General features: G+C 38.7%; 1 protein-coding gene across 1 annotated transcript in view; it reads left to right on the forward strand.

Annotated features, from left to right (window-relative positions):
* The window catches only part of IMPG2 (interphotoreceptor matrix proteoglycan 2), a 53,448-nt gene extending 38,030 nt beyond the window's left edge, over positions 1–15,418 (forward strand). The window contains exons 9-19 of the mRNA XM_061628167.1: positions 808–866; positions 2,031–2,048; positions 3,076–3,320; positions 4,928–4,992; positions 7,582–7,900; positions 8,677–10,043; positions 10,728–10,947; positions 12,904–13,114; positions 14,053–14,241; positions 14,903–15,101; positions 15,335–15,418. Of these exons, the coding sequence (XP_061484151.1) occupies positions 808–866; positions 2,031–2,048; positions 3,076–3,320; positions 4,928–4,992; positions 7,582–7,900; positions 8,677–10,043; positions 10,728–10,947; positions 12,904–13,114; positions 14,053–14,241; positions 14,903–15,101; positions 15,335–15,418 (2,976 nt within the window). The remainder of the gene's footprint in view (positions 1–807; positions 867–2,030; positions 2,049–3,075; positions 3,321–4,927; positions 4,993–7,581; positions 7,901–8,676; positions 10,044–10,727; positions 10,948–12,903; positions 13,115–14,052; positions 14,242–14,902; positions 15,102–15,334) is intronic.
* The last annotated feature ends 5,492 nt before the right edge of the window (positions 15,419–20,910 follow it).

Raw genomic sequence — 20,910 nt, forward strand, 5'->3', positions numbered from 1 at the left:
TGCATTTGAGGACCTTTTCTAGTTCTCTCACAGCTGCCCTCCCCAGTCCTAGCCTTCTTCTGATTTCTTGACTATTGTCTCCATTTTGGTTAATGTGTGTGCTGAGGTATTGATAATCCTTGACAAGTTCAATGTCCTCATTGTCAACTGTAAAGTTACATAAATTTTCTGTTGTCATTACTTTAGTCTTTTTGATGTTCAGCTGTAGTCCTGCTTTTGTGCTTTCCTCTTTAACTTTCATCAGCATTCATTTCAAATCATTACTGGTTTCTGCTAACAGTATGGTATCATCTGCATATCTTAAATTATTGATGTTTCTCCCTCCAATTTTCACACCTCCTTCATCTTGGTCCAATCCCGCTTTTCATACGATATGTTCTGCATACAGATTAAACAAATAGGGTGATAAAATACACCCCTGTCTCACACCCTTTCCGATGGGGAACCAATCGGTTTCTCCATATTCTGTCCTTACAGTAGCCTCTTGTCCAGAGTATAGGTTGCGCATCAGGACAATCAGTTGCTGTGGCACCCCCATTTCTTTTAAAGTATTCCATAGTTTTTCATGATCTACACAGACCAAGAGGCTAGACTCAGCAGGAGCACCCATGGCAGAATGGTCAAAGCTGAGACACCAGACTAAGATGCATCCAAACTCAGAGGAAGGCAATGGTAAACCACCTCTGAATACCTCTTACCATGAAAACCCTATGAACAGAGTATCCAAAATGGAATATTTAGATGGAACAAAGAAAGTATCTGACGATAGGAAGGATCTATCATCTTTTTATTTGATTTTTCAAATAGATTCAAAATGCATATGAAGATCTGCCTGGATACAAAAATATCCATGTAGCTGAATTCAGGTACGACATTATGTAAGAATATGAAAATAAATTTCTTCTATTAATGTAGTCAAAAGTTGCCAGTAAAAAACTTCACATTTACACCACCCTTGTTGTAAAAGTTATATAGATGTAATTATTCCATGAAAGGAAGTAGTAATTTCTGTGTCTTTCTTTGTCCTTTGTCATGGAAAGTGCCTTCCAGTTTTTGACCATGTCGGTGTTATTGATATTAATATTAAACATTCAGATGTTTAATAATTAAGGGGAAAATGAACTGAAGAAGCTGTCCTTCGGGCATATGGACATAGTTTAGTTTTCTTTGTTCGCTTTGGCCCACTTCACATGCTACATTTTTGAACATGTACAAAAGTGATGCTCCATTCGTGGCATTTCAAAACACATAATTTTTAAAGGAGGGACATGTTGCCTGTCTTCAGACAGTATTCAGAACAGTAATACTTGTTCCTAGCACAGACTTTCACAGGCCATGGTAAAGCACAGAGTTAAGTGTTTTTTTTTAATTAAGCATTAATTTGAAGCACAGGTTTAACTTATCTTTGTTTTCTAATATGAAGTCCAAAGGGCTTAGGTCCAATTAAATGGAAAAAATTTCGTTTTCCATTTAAATGGACCTAAGCCCTTTGGACTTCATATTAGAAAACAAAGATAAGTTAAACCTGTGCTTCAAATTAATGCTTTAATTAAAAAAATATGATCCCATTGCTTTATTTCCCCCCCTCTCTTAAAAAATTGCAATAAAATTAGTGGGCAACATAATTCTGTCTACAGCAGGATTAATCATTCTCACTACCAATTATTGATGCTGTATGATCCTGTGCTGTCCCCACACTATTTTGTTAGTCTGGGAGATCACACAATGATCTTCATGGTTGAACTGTGATTTGAAGCTGATCTGCCATACCCAGACTAAATTCGCAATGATTTGTACACTGGAACACACTGTGAGCAAGGCCATAATTGTGGCTTCACAGAAATTGATAAATAATTGCATTCAGTGGAAGCTGGGGGTAGGGCAATGGAATCCATGCTAGGTTTTTCTATGAACAAATATTTTCAAATATTTAATTTGTCTTCTTTTGCTTCAGAGGGGGTGCAGTGAATTGTCATGCTTACATATTTTCTCATTCCATTTTAACTTCTCCCTCTCCCCTCAACATTTAGATCTTCTCAGGATGACAGGTAAATGAAACTTTCAAATACTTATTTGTGTCATAGCTAATTAATTTACTGTCTTATAAGCAGTAGTGTCCTTTTCCAGTTAAAACATGGACCCAACCTGTAGCAGCCAGATGTTACTTGAAAGCTATTGACATAAGTACATTGCAGGGTTGTTCAGTCAAAAGTTACCCATGGAACTTGGGAGGTGTTTTTGCATAATGTAGTACTTTTCCTAAAGTTAATTGTATAGGATTTGTCCCCTTTCAAAAACAGAATTGCTCATGGGAACATAACATTATGTTTAATAATGCTACAATGATTTTGTTTGCTAAATGACCCCCCCATCAACGTAATTCAGTGTATCTTATATTTGAATGTGGTTTGAATGTTCTCATAGCATAAATGCATAGAATAATATATGTATTATTTATATAATACATTATCTCTATTTTGCAATAGAAGTAAGCTTCCCAGACAGTCTTCCATCCAAGTATTAACCAGACCAAGACCTGATCACCTTCAAGAAGGTTGATATATCATGGGCCTTCACATATGATTTGGCCTGAAGTAGTCAAGGAAAATATAACCTAAATAGAAATTATAATAAAGATAGGAAAATGAGCCTCTCTCTCACTCAGTCACTCAGTCACTCAGTCACTCACACACACACACACACACACATACACACACACACTACATGTGATTATAATGTCATAGCTAATATAATTCCTTTGTGCATAATATTCCCACCAACCATGCACATTTAAATGATATTATAAATTGCTATAATAACACTTCCACATAACACACCGGTGAAGAGGTCCCCTGTGAAAATGCCCCCTGACTGAATAATCTAATGCTGTGTGTGCATTATTCATGTGAATGAATCCACTTAGAATGTAAAGTCCAGTTCCCAAGAATTTAGCCGTTATGAAGAGTGGAGAGAAGGATCAAAAAGAAATATAATATGTGACTTGGGACTAGAATTTTTGAAAAATAGTTGTATCATACATGCTTCTCTCTAATAGCTCCTTTCTTAAACATTTAGTGGTGTGGAGGTTTTGTACTCAGTGGTTTTTGATGGGGAAGCCATCAGCAATGCCACCTGGGATCTGATGAACCTTCAGTCTAACAAAGTGGAAGACAACTCCTTTCTAGAGATTGAAGATAATCCAACTGTTGTTTACACATTCAGTGACTTCACACATTACATTGCTGAAATCCTTCATAAGAACACTTTACTTGAGAATGCCTCATTGAACTTGGATCCTGACTCTCTCCAGCTCATTAATGGTGTGTATTAAATAAGAAATTTAATTTCTGTTCATTTAACTACTGTTCACTCTAAAATGACACCAGGATCTGCCCCCAGGAATTTAATAGGTTGCGACCTATTACAGGTTTCCTCATCAAGCCCTAAATCCAAAGCCACCTTTTGTCTCTCTAGATCAAATCTCTAAAAATTTCAAGTGTTTGAATTTACAGCCAAGTAGTCTTTGCCCTTGTCCCCATTATATGCATTCTCTGGATTATGAGGGGGGTGAGAAATGAGCTCCTGAGCACTGAGTACAAAACTAAGCAAGGGAAATGGATTCAGGATGCAAGCCAAGAGGTTCATCCGAGAAACTTTGGCAGCATTGCAGAGGCACCTAGGGAGCACTGCTCAGCTTTTGCTCAGTAGCCACTGCACTTTGGGCCAACCTACATATGACATTAAATGTGTCTTTCCATTTCCAGGTTTTTAAAAATGCAAATACCCCGATAATTAATCAGACCTCCCAGCTAATACTATTTGTATTTAATAATGTCCAGAGTGGTAGCCATGTTAGTCCATTGCAACAAATGTCTTGTGGCATCTTTAATGGATTAATTTTAATTTTTTGTTAATGATTGTAATGTTTGTAATTTGATTTTAGCCTTTGCTGTTTTTAGATTGTGAAATTTGATTTTAGACTGATGTTTTTGTATTATATTGTATTTTATTGTATCTATGTTCACCGCCCAGAGAGCTATTGCTAGTCGGGCGGTATATAAGTTTAAAAAAAAAAAAAAAAAAATTATTATAACATAAGCTTTTGGGGACTAGAATAATAAAATAACTGATGAAGTGGGCTATAGTGCACAAAAGCTTATGTGTTAGTTTTAAATGTATTAGTTTTAAGGCACCATAAGATTCTTTGTTTTACACTTAAAAAAAAACTAAATGCAAATACTCGTTTAACATAACATTTCTATTTTGGCCCTCAGACACCTCATGCTAGTAAAAGCTGTGAATGAACCAAAGGTGCGTTCCAATATCATTTGAAACATCATAGTGGATCCTGGAAAACAAGCTAGCTGGCATGCTGCTGTGGCTTCCCTCAGTCTCTTCATACTGATGGATATACCTATTCTGTTTGCTGACAGCCACAACTATGACAGGAGATTCCAGATGCAATTCTGGTGCTACTCCAGAGTTCCAGGCACGCTTAGGGCTCAGCAGGGTGTGTGTGCGTGTAAGATAATTTAATACACCACATTGAGAAGATACTACACAGAAATCCTAGGGAATATTCAGAATCTTTGTTTTGAAAATAACCTAATTTTGTGCCAGAAGAGGCTACATTCTATATCTTTAAAAAAGCCAAATCAGGCAACCAAAATCTGTGACTACTTGGTGTGATCATGAATTTAGGAAGTACAAAATGTACACAGTACACGCTTCAAGTAGTCCTTGTAGAGCAAGTTGAGTTGTTCACTCTTGCTTTACATTTGTCACTCTCCGAACTCTTACTGGCAGTATTATTATTTAAAAACGTTTGTTTCTTTGAGTTGGGAAATGAAATCAATGCACTTGAGATCACAAGCAATTTAAAATTCAACGTAAGATTCATGACTGTCTTAATTATTTGTCTTCACAGTCAAGGAAGTGTTCTCTTCTGTGACAGAGGACTTGCCTCGAATTACTGCTAGGCCAATTGATGATGTAAGTTCATTTTCTTGCATTGGCCTGGTTCGCACATCACACTAAGTGGCTTAGTGCAAATGCACAATCATGTGGGCTCCAGGAGAGGAGACTGTGGCCACTTTCCTCTTCCCTGGTGGTTTTGCTGCTTCCCATGCTGAGCTAATCCGTGATTTGGTTTAGTGTGTAATCAGAACCCAGAACCATGGTTTAACACTCTTGTACAGACCACAAGGTGTAAACCATAGGACAAAGTTGGTTACAGCTCTTGGTTAATCTGGAAACAGCTAAACCATGAGCAGGGGCTCTGATGACATAGTAAGCCAAACTATGGCTAAGCTCAGTGCAGTGCAGCAGCAAATTGACCCGGGAGAACTAAAGCCATCACAATCTCCCCTACGAAAACCCACATGCTCTTGCATTCAAGCTCACCTATGGCTTGGCTTGGCTTAGTATGACATGTGAACTAGGCCCATTCTCTTCTTGTTCTGGCAGCTCTTTACCTTTCAGCCACTTATGAAGTTAATTAAATAATTCAAGTGTAAGATAAAACTCAACTGTCTTTCAAATGCTCTTTGAAAAAATAAAAATGTTCTCAAATCCTTCATGTAGGTTTTAGTCATTTTTTAATCCATTTAAATTGTTTTGGATAAATCTGGTATAATATTAGACTGAATATGCTGTCTCACTGGCAGAAACTTGTGAAAAATATTTTATTTTTGCAGAGTGCTCTTTCTATCTTATTTGTAAGGATTTTTTTCCAAATGATTTGTGCGTAAAATCAAAGCTTGCCAACATAGCATTACATTTCTTAATGTAGTATACCATTTTGAGAATTGTTGAATAATAATAGATGTCATAGGAACATCTCTCTGCATCAACTAAATGATGAGCTGTAATTCTTGGCAGCCATATACGAATGTTCCAAATATTTCTCTTGAAAAGTAAATGCTCCCAGTCTTTGTAATTATTTTGGTACTTACTTGTGTTCATTTCTCTTACACAGTATAATCTTTTCAGAGTTTTGCTTGCATTTTTGAAATTTCTTTTAATGTTTGTTACACATATGACAGCCAATGAAGATGGAAGAAAGGTAGTAAAACATTATGGCAGATCTTCACCTGTCTGCTACAGGGTAGAATTGACAGCTTTTTAAATGAAGAGCAGCAATGTGAGGAGGAAGTCCTAAGTACAGTTTTTCCCCCCTGGCCATTTTCCTGTCTTAAATTTCCCACCATCTCCTTTTACCCCACAGATTTCCAGTTCCTGGGGCAGAAGAGCTGTCTGGGGCATGATTGGGGCTGGAATAGCAGTGGGCAGGGGAAAGGTTAAGCAACTCCATGCTGCTCTCTATTCATAATGGTCCTTCCTGACACCCCTTTTCTTTATCAAAAGTAACTCTTGGGGCTTTGTCTGATTTGTATGTAATATGTAGTTTGCCTCTAAGATAGCACAGGTTGCTGAAAGTGGAATGTAGTAAGGCGTTAATTACATGCAGAAATGAAGTATCTCCTGCTCCCATCTCTTGGCTTGGTGGCTGCACAATCCAGCTCTTCCTTTTTCTAGTGCTGCATCCATAATCGTCAGTAGTGTGTTCAACTGATGACTATGTGGAGATGGATGAATCTAAACATTTACCAAGTGGTAATTACCATGGTGTGCATCTAATCTTTTTACAGCCTGGTTGTCTGCCAAGTGGTACAGAGAATTTTCTCTAACCACCTCACCCACCCCATCCTGCCCAGTTTTCCAGACAGGACAGTACAAATTACTAGTGAGTGGCTACATGCATGCTTCAGGAAATTTATCATTTGATTAATCTATGTTTATGTTCACCCAGTATATATTTTGGTTGGGCACATCAGTGGGTAAGCACTTTGCTCTCGTGTGGTGATAAGATCCTTTTAATTAGGATCAAGCTAAAATGCACATATAGATAGCTTATATAGGCATATGGAAACTTTTTGACAAAAAATGCCAAAAATTACTCAGTAAAATATTTTCAGTTAAAAATTGTCTAAGGACTGTGTTAGACACTATGATGCACACTAAAGAGTGTGCAAACGGGAATGGTGAAGAAAAGCAGAAGAGGCGAGGTGAAGCTGGAAATATGGCCAGTGGGGAAATGGATAGAGAGGAAGCAACCCCTTTCCCCAACTCACATCCTTCAACCCACTTCCCCAAAAGAACTCCCTCTCCTCACTAGGTTTTCAGCCTCAGTCCAGGACTAAGGGTTGTATGCATCTAACATTAGTCATACTCAAAGTAGGCCAACTGAAATTATTTATTTATTTATTTACTTATTTATTTATATATATATATCCCACCCTTCCTTCCAGAAGGAGCCTAGGGTGGCATAACAAGTTAGATGTGTCCATTAATTTAAATGAGTCTACTTTGAGTTTTCCTGACATTGCATACAACCCTTGGTCAACAGTTTAGAAATTAGCCTATGGTACACTTCATAGGTCATGTAAGCATGGCTTTGGTGTGTACCTTATCCTTGTGGTAAATGTGGGGGTGAGCCTTGGGCTTTATACACTGTGATTTGTAAGGTAAAATAGCAATATCATCATCATGGCTTGTAACCATTATGGATCTGTATTTTAGGATCGTGTTGTTGCATCCGAATGGCCCTCTGCAGATGAGTCAACTATAAGCAACATCTCTCCACTTGATTTCACCAGGCCAGGTTTCATATTTGATATTGAGCAGTACAATGCCAATGAAATCTGGTTAAGACCAGATGGATATCTGAACCCTGAAAGCAACTTCAGTTCAACACCAAAAGCTACTTTCCATTCAAAATCTGATATCACCATTCCCCCAGATCTGCTTTTTGTGGATGAAAAACAGGACTCGTATCCTGTCACACCAGACTCCCCTGAGGAATTAGAAAGCATTTCTAATTTGTCTTCATTAGAAGATGGTAAGTTATTTTGTCCTGCCCGTTAGCAGAAAAGTTATGTATCTTAGCAAGACTTTTCTAGGCACACGTGAATTGAACAACAACAACAAAATGTTTCACTGCTTGAGAGCTCCTGCTTCAAAAAAAAAACAAAAGCTTGTAGTAAGTAAGGTCTCTTTAATGCCTTCAGTACAGATGAATCCCCTACTGAGAAGTACCTGACTATGCTCAAGATAATTGAAATTTAGGAAACCCAGCAATAAGATTATATTTAAAAGGTGGTTTTTATGTTTCCTAGCAGTCTCCTCGATCATGATATTGCAGGTATTTTACAATGGAAATGTTATTCAATTAGATTGCTTTTTACTGTATTGCAATTTTATTTTTATTTTATTTTAAAATGTATTGCTGCCTTGAGCTGCTGTATAAAGAGCAGCATACAGAAGTAAATGGTGTATAAAATCAGGGGTTTACAGGGATTTCTAAATAGTGCTATAGCTTTTGTATATATGGCAGATATCTTTTCTCTCAGGATGCTCTTGTACTGACTGAGCCGCTGAGTTCCTATTTTTGGCACTAGTGCATTGAGGGGGAGAGTTACTTCCTTTCTACCGACTCCCTACCTGTGCTTCTAGCTGTATGCAAGACTGGATGTGCCCTGAAGAGATTATGGCATTTACTGGAGAAAACACATAATAATAATCTGGGATGGGTGGGTAGGTGAGTGGGGAATGTAAATAAAATCCAGTAAGCTAAGCTCATAAGAACTGTTTAATTTTGCATTTGTTTATTTTTAGGGCTTGGGGATGCTGAAGAGTTGCTTTTGCCTTCAAGTCTTACTCCTCACATTGTATCAAGTGAAATCCTACCCACAAGTGATATTGTGACTCCTCCCACTCCTACATCACCAGTGGCCTCTGTATCAGCCATAGAGCCTAGCACTGAAGAACCATTAACTATGAGTAATGTAGAAGAGGAAACTCTGCAACCAAATGTATATACAGAAGACAATATAGATTACTATGGTTCTGGTTCAGGACAAGAGCAGCAAACAAACACATGGTCTTGGTATAGACCTGCATTGGAGACAGAGGGATCAAGTATGTATGACTACAAGGAAACAAATTTTATATTGCCTTCCTCAAAGGAGGACTATACATCTCAGGATCTACTAGATGATGCCATCTCCCTGTCATCTCTTGAAATAGAAGCCCCCTCAAAAGAAAGTGTTCTTGCAACATCAACTGAAATCTACAGCATAATACAACTGGAAGATCCCAGTGAACATAATCAAATCATTTCTGAAATATCTGGAATTCAAGACCAAATCATAACAGAGCAGTCACCAACAGACTATTCAAATATAGGTACTTCAATAAGACCTCCTGTTAGTAGCTCTTCACGGAGTGCACTAGAGAAAGCAGAAATAATTTTAACAGCAAATCCTTCTGTGGAAAGTCTAGTGACTGATAATTTTATGGTGGAACAGCAGATCCCAGATACAATAGTCCAAGGGGCTTCTGGATCAATTGCTCTGAAACCTATTGTTACTCTTTCTGCTGAAAGTTCCACCCATCAACCTACAGATGAAGTTGCAAGTTCAGTAGTATCAACAGGCTTTGATGTTTCTACCATGGTTCCTTATCTAATAGACATGACAACTGGCTCCAACAACTTCATTGGAGAGGTCAGTACAACCCACATCACTAATACTCCTCCTAGTAGCTTTGACAGTGAAGTAAGCTCTTCTGCAACTCTGACTATAACAGAGTATTCTGCCCATGCCCTCTCTGATATTCCTACCACAGAGCCCGCTATATTTCAATCTACAGTTATCCAAGCTGAATTGGAGCAAGACATGATCACAAAAAATCTGGAAGTTATGGAACAGGACCATGTAGGCACAATGTTTTATCCTTCTGAAATGAACCAGGAAGAAAGAAGCATGACTGAAAGTCATGTGGAGCTGTCTACAAGTGCCCATTCTACAGAGACGGCCAGTGTGGCAAGGGCAACTCATGAAAATCTCAGCAATGTTACTGTCCCTGCACGCACTTTAGTGGTATTCTTTAGCCTTCGAGCGACCAATATGATGTTTTCAGAAGACCTGGTTAATAAAAATTCTCCTGAATATAAAGCCCTGGAACAGAGGTTCTTAGAACTGGTAAGAAATAGTCTATCATTGATTTTTTCCCCCTATTCAGACTATGTTTAGTGCATGAGCAAGCAACACAGAGGTATGGTGTGGTTCCAAACATTAGGATCCACCTTTTGCAGGAATGATTACAAGTCAGTCTCATTAGATCTTTGTATACTGAGGTGACTAAATTGCATCTGGATCGGCTGTGGTTGTTCACATTTAAATACTTTGATTCAGATTTAATAAGGAAAAGGAAGCATTTCAGGCAATAATGGAATTTATTCATGGAATTAAATTAATTCCTCTTTTCCACTGCACTTGTGCAGCAAAACAAACTATTAAATGAAATGAAAGGGAACGGTAAATATTAAGGCATACATGGGAAAATTCAGCATCAAAATTCAAACTAAATAAGCCCAATAAAATGAGCAGTCCAGATCCTATGCATATTAACTTAGAATTAAGTCCCACTACATTAAATGGGGTTTGCTTCTAGGTATATGGGCACAGGGTTACAGCTTTATATTATTATTATTATTATTATCATTATCATTATTATTATTAATCTGCCCTTCACCAGAAGGTCCCAGGGCAGGCCACTCTAATATAATACAAAATACTATATTAAAAGCAGTTTAAAACAAACTGAAGAAGGAAATGAGTGGAAAAAAAGAATAATCTTGTTATATTATTTCTCCTGTATTACAGCTGGTTCCTTATCTACAGTCCTATCTAACGGGCTTAAAGAATCTGGAAATTCTGAACTTCAGAAATGGTAGCATTGTAGTGAACAGCCGAATGAAGATTGCAAGACCCGTGCCTCGCAATGTAACCAATGCTGTGTACATGATTCTGGAGGACTTTTGCAACACTGCCTACCAGACCATGAACCTGGCTATTGACAAGTACTCCCTTGATGTGGAATCAGGTACTATAAGGAAGGAGCATTTGTGGCTTCGTCAGTGAGTCAAGAGACAAAGGCCTTTTTCTCACTGAGGTGACAAATCAGTTAATTTCTTAAGCCAAACACCTAGAATCACATCAAAGGCTATGATAAAAAAGAAAGGTATATACAATTACGCATGGTGTGGAGAAACTTGATAGGGAGAAGCTTTACTCTTTCTACTAGGTCAGTGTGGTGCAAATGCACCAGCAGGAGCACTGGACTGGCTCCACCAGGGTGTTTGCACTGTTGCTTCTGCTTGGGGCTAATGAAACTGAATGTTGGAAGATTCCGGACAGACAAAAGAAAGTACTTCTTCACACAGCACATAGTTAAACTATGGAATTTCCTTCCACAAGATGTAGTGATGACCATGAACTAGGATGGTCTTTAAAAAGAATCAGACAATTCATGGAAGATAAGTATCAATGGCTATAGCTATAGGTGATGCCACTGCTGAGAAGGCTGCTCCACGGTCCTGCCCCACCACAATGGATGCTCTTGACCCTACCTTGTACTTGGTATCAATATTTAGAAGCCTCAAAGAATATCAACCAAGATGTGCACTGTGCTTGACAAGGGAGCCAATTGCATCACTTAATGAATGACAAGATGCAAGTTCTGCCTGAACATAAAAGGCTATCAATGGCTCTAGCCATGACAGCTATGCTCTGCCTCCATTGCTAGAGGCAATATGCCTCAGTACCTATTGCTAGGAATCACAAGTGGGGAGAGTGACATTGTACTCAGGTACCGCTTGTGGGATTCCCACAGGCCTCTGGTTGGCCATTGTGAGAACAGTATGCTGGACTAGAGGGTCTCTGGCCTCATCCAACTCTATTTCACCATAACATTTGAGTCAGGATAGGCTGTGCAAGATCTGGACCATTGTCTGGGCACGGTGGTTGACTGGATGATGCCAAACAACCTGTGTTTGAACCCTGGCACTGTGGGTAAGTGATTCCCATGTCCAGATGTTTGGCCAATTGTCTGTTCTATATGGGGCTGCACTCCCACTGAAAGAACAGGTTTGTACTTTGTGGATGCTCTTAGATCTACCTTTGTTGTTGAAGGCCCATGTTGCCTCAGAAGCTAGGAGTGCCTTTTCCCAGCTATGGCTGGTTCACCAGCTACAACCGTTCCTGGATAGGAGTAGTCTGGCCACAGAGATTCATGCATTGGTAAATTCAAGACTTGATTACTGCAATGTACTCTATATGGGGCTCCCTTGGGCCCAGTCCAGAAACTCCAGCTGGTGCAAAATGCTGCAGCTAGACTGATGGTGGGGACACACTACCTCCCCTACATAATGCCAGTGCTTAAAAGCTTGAACTGGCTGCCCATATGATATCAAGCCATGTTCAAGGTTCTTGTATTAATTTACAACTTGGGTCTAGGGTGTCTGATACCTTAGTCCTGCCCAATTACTGAGGTCTTTAGGGAAGTCAGTATTAATGGTCTCCCTTGGCTCGTATCCACCAGGAGCTAAGTGTTCAGTATTGTAGGCCCAATTTCTTTAGAACTCCCTCTCAGCTGAGATTAGACAGGCTCCCTCCCTATTGAACTTCTGATGCTTGGAGAAGACTTTTTTTTCCCCAGCAGGCATTTTAAGTTACTTTTTCTGATCTTATGGTTAAATTTAACACATTTGATTATATATGCTGTCTCCCATTATACACCACTTAGAAATCACAGTATTAGGAGGTATATAAATTATTAAAATAAATAATAAAAATCTAAATACAAAACAAATGACCAACACTGAATCAAATTATTTCTTTAAAATTGCTTAGCAAAATATCAAAACTGTAGGTGCTTGTCTTGTTTTCAACATATGACAAAATATCAAAATTGTAGGTGCCTGCCTGATTTCAATAGGAACAGTATTCAAAAATACTGGTGCCACTGTAGTAAAAGTTTGCTTTTTGCTGGTGTTCCCAGGAGATCAAGCTGATCCTTGCAAGTTCCAGGCATGCAATGAGTTCTCAGAATGCCTTGTGAACCAATGGAGTGGAGAGGCGGAGTGTGTCTGTTATCCTGGCTATCTAAGCATTGAAGGATTGCCTTGTAACAGCATTTGTGATCTGCAGCCTGACTTTTGTCAAAATAATGGCAAATGTGACATAATCCCAGGGCAAGGAGCAATATGTAGGTAAGTGAACATTTGTCTGATATTTCAAATGCAGAAAATGATAGACATTGGCCTATCAGTGCTATAATCCAATTTTAATATTTGAGCTGATTTCAAAAGAAAACAAATCCAGAAAAGCTCCCTAAAGTATGACCCCCAACAACAACAAGAACTGCAACTATACAGATTTTCTCCCTAGCTTCCTAATGCCACTCAAGCATTGTGCCTTAAACCTCTCTGCTAGCTCCTTCCATGCCTCTTTTCTAGGGATGTGAGGAGGATGTAGCTTTCCTTGCAAAAGTGACCCAAAGTGTCTTAAAATGATGAAACAGTATATCCAATTGTAACAAGCAAACCAATACAAGACCTAAAAACACATCTGTACAAATAAAAGATAGGTCTTGCAAACCTACATTGTTCTCTGTTCTGCCCTGTGTTCATCACATGTAGCACTGTTTCTGTTCCACTGCAGGTCAGCTTCCACAAAGAATTACATTATTCATCTCGCTGTCTCCCAGCAAAATTAAGTAACTTAAGTAATTCATGTAATTAATAATGGAAATTACTTTGTCCTTGCATTATTCCATCCCATTCATTTCATTGCAAAGGAAATGCACAGTAAGTGGGGGGAAACAATTATGTATCCATTGTGGACTGAAAGCAACAACAACAGTGAATGCTGATCATATTCACTGGATTGATTTCTGTTTCGAACATGGGACAAATAAGTGAACATCAGCAATTTCCACTCCAGTTTCCATTTTCATAGGAATTCTCCAACATCCCTACTCTTCACACATAATTCAATTTTGACCCATTGCAGAACATTTTAGCACTTCAATCAGTTGCTATCTTACACTGGTGAAGCCTAGTATTCACCATGAGCTTCACTCATTTCATGTTGACAATAGAATAACTATTTTCTCTATCGCTTCCCTGTTGGCATGGGTGGATCACAGATGTCGTGTAGGTGATAACTGGTGGTACAGAGGAGAGCACTGTGAAGAGTATGTCTCAGAGCCACTTGTCGTGGGTATCGCTATTGCTTCAGTAGCTGGTTTCCTCCTTGTAGCATCTGCTATCATTTTCTTCTTGGCCAGGACTCTTCGTGATCAGTACTCCAAGAGCAAAATGGAGGACTCCTTACGGTAAGTATCATTCAGTCTTGTGTGCTTGATGAGCATTGAAGGGAGTCAAATGACAGACAGCTGCAGACAACTACGGAGGAACTATGGAGCAGCCACTGAGTAAAGCATAACAATACTTTACATAAGCCCACTGACCTGAACAGGCTTCTCACTGAGTCAGAGTTGTTGTTTTGAATTGACCCTCAATTTGCTTCTAATTAGGACTAAACTTAAAAAAACCCACCTGGGTAACCTTAGCTAGATAAGTGGGAGCCGAGAGTAGCTGTGGCAGAGAAACATAAGTGCCTGAAGAGGAACTGGCACATAGATTGTGACTGCTGAGAACTGCTGGCATTTTTTAAAGACCTAAAGTCAACCCAACCCCTCAGAGGGTTCAGCAGTGGAGACTAAGTGTGTTGGGCAGCTTTTTGGATCCCTGATAAGAGTTGAACATAGCTACTAGAAAACAGTCACCTTTGCTTGCCTCTCTGAAGTGTTGCTCCACTTCACAACACTGTGATTTATCACATAGGTTGTATTACCAGCATAGAATCCTAATGGAGACCTTGGCAGCATGGACATTGGTTATCTCCCAGACAACACTGTCACTTTAACCTTGGGAAATATTTTGCAAAAAGAGGAATTCAGTACTTTACTTTTGTTCTTTTTACTTTCTTTACAGGCAAGGAGACAGCCTTTCATCTGTTGAAAATGCAGTGAAATACAATCCAATGTATGAGAGTGATGCTACCGGACATAGCCACTACTATCGGAGATATCCACAGCTTACTTCTTACAGCTCAACAAGTAATGAAACATCCACTGAGTACAGCAGTGAAGAGATCAGACACATTTATGAACACAGTGAGCTAACTAAGGAGGTGGATAGCTTTACTTATCTTGATTTTAACTTTATCCTAGGAAAACAACTTGGTAATAGTACTTCAGTATGCAATTTCAGTGCTAAATATAGAATACTAATTTGGTAAAAGCATAGCTAATTATTGTACATTATGCTGTTCTGTGTTGTACTAAGTACAAAACACCTTTATTTTGAACTACTGTGTTTTATTTAGAATTATTGTGTAATGTATTTATTTTTCTTATATACTAGGAAATTCAAGATAGAATAAGGATTATAGAACTTTATGCCAAAGATCGGCAGTTTGCAGAATTTATAAGACAGCATCAAATGTGAGTTAAATGTTTCTTAAATACTTCTGTAGATGATCAGCTAAATTATCCCCAATGATCAGCCAAATTATCATATTGCAGTGTGCAAGGAAGTACATACAAGTCCTTCATGATTTTGTAGCATATTGCAAGTATAACTGTTCAAAAGTGCTAATTTATTAGCATTAGGTCAACAGCATTTGTTTTCCTAGTTATTAAAATGGAACTCTATTGTTCTCCAGTTATTTATATGTCAAAGTGATCTTGCACTAAATAAATAATGCTACTTGTAGTGTCCTCAAGCAAACATATTCCCACATATTTTGAATAATAATCAACCAAAAGTAGATAGTCCTTTCTTTGAAATTCAAACAAGTCAATTTCTAGCTTCTGCCAAGGTCTTCTTGGAATTTCATGAGGTAACATTGGTTCTTTTTGGTTTTTATTTATGAAGGTGTGACATGTGGTACATGACAGTACCAATTCTTCAGTTTGGGCACACATACCTGGCCAATATACAGCTTCTCATGCCCGCTTTTTACATTATTCAACACCCAGATGACTCTCATGTATAATATTCAATATCTCTTTCCTCAAATCTTGTGGTACTACAATTCTGTCACTTTTAAAAATGAGTCCATCATGAACACTTAATTCCTCTCTGTAATTCCAATAAACACGTATACACCCTGGAACTTCTACTCTTCTATCTGGCCATCCCTGCAAAATGGCATTTTTCAGGATTTGCAAAATGCTATCCTTTTCAGTAGCCACCTGAAATTCTTTCAGTTTTGATTCAGAGATTGGTAAATAAGATAACATGAGGTTAACAGCAACCTCAGCTTCTTCAGAGCTTATTCCTTCACTCTGTTCAAGATATGCCCTGGACAGGGTATCAGCAATTACTAATTCTTTGCCTGGTCTATAGTGCACTTGTATTTGATATTTCTGCAGTGTTAACTGCCATCTTTGGATTCTTGGAGGTACGTTATGCAAAGGTTTTCTGAAAATGGCCTCCAATGGTTTGTGGTCTGTTTCCACAGTCACTTTTTTGCCATAGAGAAATTGATGAAATCTTGTGCATCCAAACACTATTGCCAACATTTCCTTTTCTATTTGAGCATAGTTTTGTTGGGTCGCAGTCATTGCTTTAGAAGCATATGCAACAGGTGCACCTCTTTGCAACAGTACAGCACCTAAGCCTGTAGAACTAGCGTCCACTGACAGAGTTACAGGTTCTTTCACGTTATAATATTTCAAAACAGGAGCTTTTGTTAATAGTTCTTTCAACTGTGTGAATGCTGTTTCATGAACTGACATCCAGCAAAATTCAACATCTTGGGCCAACAGCTGTCTTAAAGACGTTGTTACTGTTGCCAAATTTGGGATAAACTTTGCTAGGTAAGTCACCATTCCTAGAAATCTTTGAAGATCAGCTTTGTTACTTGGGCTGGGCATTTCAGTGATGGCCTCTATTTTATTTATTTATTTATTTATTTGGTTGCATTTATATACCGCCCATAGCAAGTAGCTCTCAGGGCGGTAAACAGCATAGGATAAAATACATACATCGTAATAATAAAATCACAAAACATATATGACATAAAGAAAAAACAAAATACAGTTAAACAGAATATAAAAAGATAAAGACTTAGTATACAAAATTAAAAAGCTAAAAAGATTAGAGTGATTAAAATGCCTGGGAGCATAAGAAGGTCTTTACCTGGCGCCGAAAAGATAATAGATTTTAGATGAATCAGGTTTCTTTGGTTAAGATGTGTCCTAGATATTTTATTTCAGTCATGGCAAATTTGCATTTCACTTTGTTCAGTTTCAGATTCTTCTCTCGGCACCTGTCCAGAACTCTCTTCAGTCTCTCATTATGTTCGTGTTTGGTCTTCCCCCACACCAGGATATCATCTATGTAGCATGTGACCCCATCAATACCCTCAAATGTCTGTTGGATCATCCTCTGATAGACCTCAGGAGCTGAAGAGATACCAAATGGCATTCTTGTAAATCGGTACCTGCTAAAAGGTGTATTAAATGTACATAGCCTGGAACTGTTGTCATCTTGCTGAATTTGCCAGAATCCACTACTGGCATCAAGAACAGTAAACAATTCTGCTTCTGCTAGCTTACTGGTAATTTCTTCTACAGTAGGCAATTGAAAATGTTCTCTTAAAATTGCTCTGTTCATATCTCTTGGATCTAAACATATTCTTATCTGGTCCCGGCCAGGCTTGTCTACAACCACAATTGAATTCACCCACTCTGTAGGTTCTTCTACCTTAACTATGACTTTAAATTGCTCCATAAGAGTCAGTTCCTTTTGGACTTTATCCCTTAGTGCCACTGGAACCTTCCGAGGTGTATGAATTACAGGTGGAACCTGTGGGTTGATTTTGATGGTGTATTTCTCTGGTAAGCAACCTAAACCTTCAAATACATCTTTGTATTCAACTGCAACATCCCATTGATCTACTGGAGCTCTTTTCATTAAATTAACTCTTTGCACCAAATATAAATTAGTCACAGCCCGGAGACCGAGTACAGCTTGTGCATCAAAGTCTACTATGTGAAATTCCAACTCAGCTCTTTGATCTTTATATTTGCAATCCAGGTTACATTTACCAGACACATGTAGTCTTTCTCCAGAGTAGGTTATTAATCTGGTATTTGAATGTTGAAGTGGTTCAGCTTGCAAGGCTTTGTATGTTTTTAAAGACATTGCATTAGCCTATGCTCCTGTGTCAGTCTTAAAGGTCGCATATTTGTGATCATTTATGAGAAGATCCACACACCATTCATCTTCCAGAGCTGTAGAATTCAATGTGCCAATGAAGAAATCATGAGCACTTTTAGTTGTATCTGCTACTGAGAACATTTGTCTGCCTTGAAGTTTTCTATCTCTAGTTTTACACATTTTAGCAAAATGATTAAGTTGCCACATCTTCTGCATTCCTTCCCATATGCAGGACAAACATTTATGTCATGATGACTGATACCACACTTGTAGCAGGCCTTTGCTGCTTCTACAGGCCTCTGTGGCATTTCCTTTTCTTGGGGGCTGGTAGTAGTGCCAGGGCTCCATTTGCTTTGAGGCTGGCTTACTTTTGGCTTTTCAAAGGTACGTTTGCCCTGTAAGGCATCCATTTGTTTTTCTGTTACCCCAAAATCTTTCATCTGTTTTTCAGTCACTTCTTCTGCCCTGCATATATTCACTGCACACTCAAGGGTTAAATCACTCTCTCTCAGTAACTTGGCTCTCAATCTGTCTTTCTGAATGCCACACACTATGCGATCCTTAATAAGAGAATCACACAGCTCCCCAAATTCACAGGTCTGAGCCAAAAGCTTCAAATCAGTCACATGTTGGTCTATACTTTCTCCTTCACTCTGTATTCTAGTGAAGAACCTGTGCCTTTCATAAGTAACATTTCTTCTGGGCACACAATATGCTTCAAATATTCATCATAACTTGAATTTTATATTTATCTGCATCATCATCAAACTGGAAAGTATTAAATACCTCTCTTGCTTCTTCACCTGCCACATGCAGAAATAATGCTGACTGGAGTCTCTCATCTTTCTTATCTGCTCCACTTGCAATGCAGTACAATTCAAACCCTTGCTTTCATCTTCTCCAGTTCTCTGCTGCATTTCCTTCAAACACCAACTTTCCTGGAGGCTTCAGCTGGTCCATTTTTCACTGCCTTATGTTTTTAGGTAGTCTTCTGACACCATGTAATATTTACAAGATTTGAAATGAACTACAAATACTGGTTAGAAAGAACAAACTTTACTTAACAGTGTGTTGCAGCAGAACCAAGAGCTGTACAGTAGGGCCCCGCTTCCCGGTGCTCTGCTTCCCAGCGTTCCGCTAATGCAGCAGCTTTTGTTTTCCATTTTAAAGCCGATTTTGCCGCTTTTGCGGCATTTTGCGGCATTTTTGCATCATTTTCGTGTGACGCATCCCATTTCTTACTGTACACTCTGAATTTATTTATTTATTTAATTACATTTATAAACCGCCCATAGCCAATGGCTCCCTGGGTGGTGTACAACATACAATAATACAATAAGTCAGCAAAAATCACTAGATATAAAGTACAAATGCATAATAACACTAAATAATAGTAAAATAACTAAAGCATTAGAACATTAAAATACATAAAAGTATATTAAAATGTATTAAAATGCCTGGGAGAATAGGAAGGTTTTAGCCTGGCGCCGAAAGGATAACAACGTAGGCGCCAGGCGTACCTCCTCGGGGAGACTGTTCCACAATTCGGGGGCCACCACAGAAAAGGCCCTGGATCTTGTCATTACCCTCCGAGCTTCTCGATGACTCGGTAGTCGGAGGAGGGCCTTAGATGTCGAACGAAGTGTACGGGTAGGTTCATAGCGGGAGAGGCGTTCCATCAGGTATTGCGGGCCCACACCATGTAAGGCTTTATAGGTCAATACCAGCACCTTGAATCTGGCCCGGAAACAAATCGGCAGCCAGTGCAAACGGGCCAGAACAGGTGTAATATGTGAGGACCGATTGGTCCTCGTCAATAATCTGGCTGCTGCGTTTTGCACTAGCTGCAGCTTCCGAACCGTCTTCAAGGGCAGCCCCACGTAGAGTGCATTACAGTAATCCAAAGGAAATTTAAATTGTATAAATCCAATTATTTCTCTGGAACATTCCATTCACATCTACAGTTGTGTAAGCACCACTTGATAACTAAAGTGGAAAAGCCTCTCTACAAGTGATGAAGCCTCTTTGTCTTCCTAGTTTCTCATTGTAGCTACATCCTGTAGTTTCATCAGTTCAGAGGAAATTATGGGGATGGTTTAATCAATGTCACTCTTACAGAAAAATGCACTTTAAAAACACAATACTTTTTTGTTAGTTTTAAAATACTTCCAAAATTTATTTAGCAACTTGTCAGAGATGTTCACTATCCAATATGGACTCATGCCAAATACACCAACATTTACACATTTATGCTGTTATTTCTAAAGGCTTGTTCCAGCTCTTCCAGGATACTTCCTGAAGTGTTATTAAAAATGGCAGGTCCCAAACAGCTTTACAACCCAGGTGTTTTTGCCATCTGACCACAACCTTTGACAAGCAGTCTTCTTTTTCCTTTCCTTTCAGGAAGTTGCTTTAAATAGTGGATCGAAGAAAAAACCCACGAGAGATGAAGATGAATGGTATTGCTATAGGAATGAAGCACTGATGTGGCTGCACAGTTTCTTATAGTATTTTCAGTGAATGTTAATGGCTCTTGAATAGATTCCCTTGTCCTTGAAATGAATGGGAAAATGTAAGCAAGTCTGTTTGTCATTGGATTTTCAAATGCAGCTGAACATCATTGAAAGATGACCAGGAGCTGTAACAATCATGAAAGTCAGTTTACTTTACTTGCAAAATCGGGAAGGATTTAATTAAATGGGACCCTGGCTACTTCTCAATGGATTATTTTCTTGTCTTGTGAATCTTTTTCTCTATCTCTTCTTTTTTTG

The sequence above is a fragment of the Rhineura floridana genome, chromosome 5 (assembly GCF_030035675.1).
Source record: "Rhineura floridana isolate rRhiFlo1 chromosome 5, rRhiFlo1.hap2, whole genome shotgun sequence".
Taxonomy (NCBI): domain Eukaryota; kingdom Metazoa; phylum Chordata; class Lepidosauria; order Squamata; family Rhineuridae; genus Rhineura; species Rhineura floridana.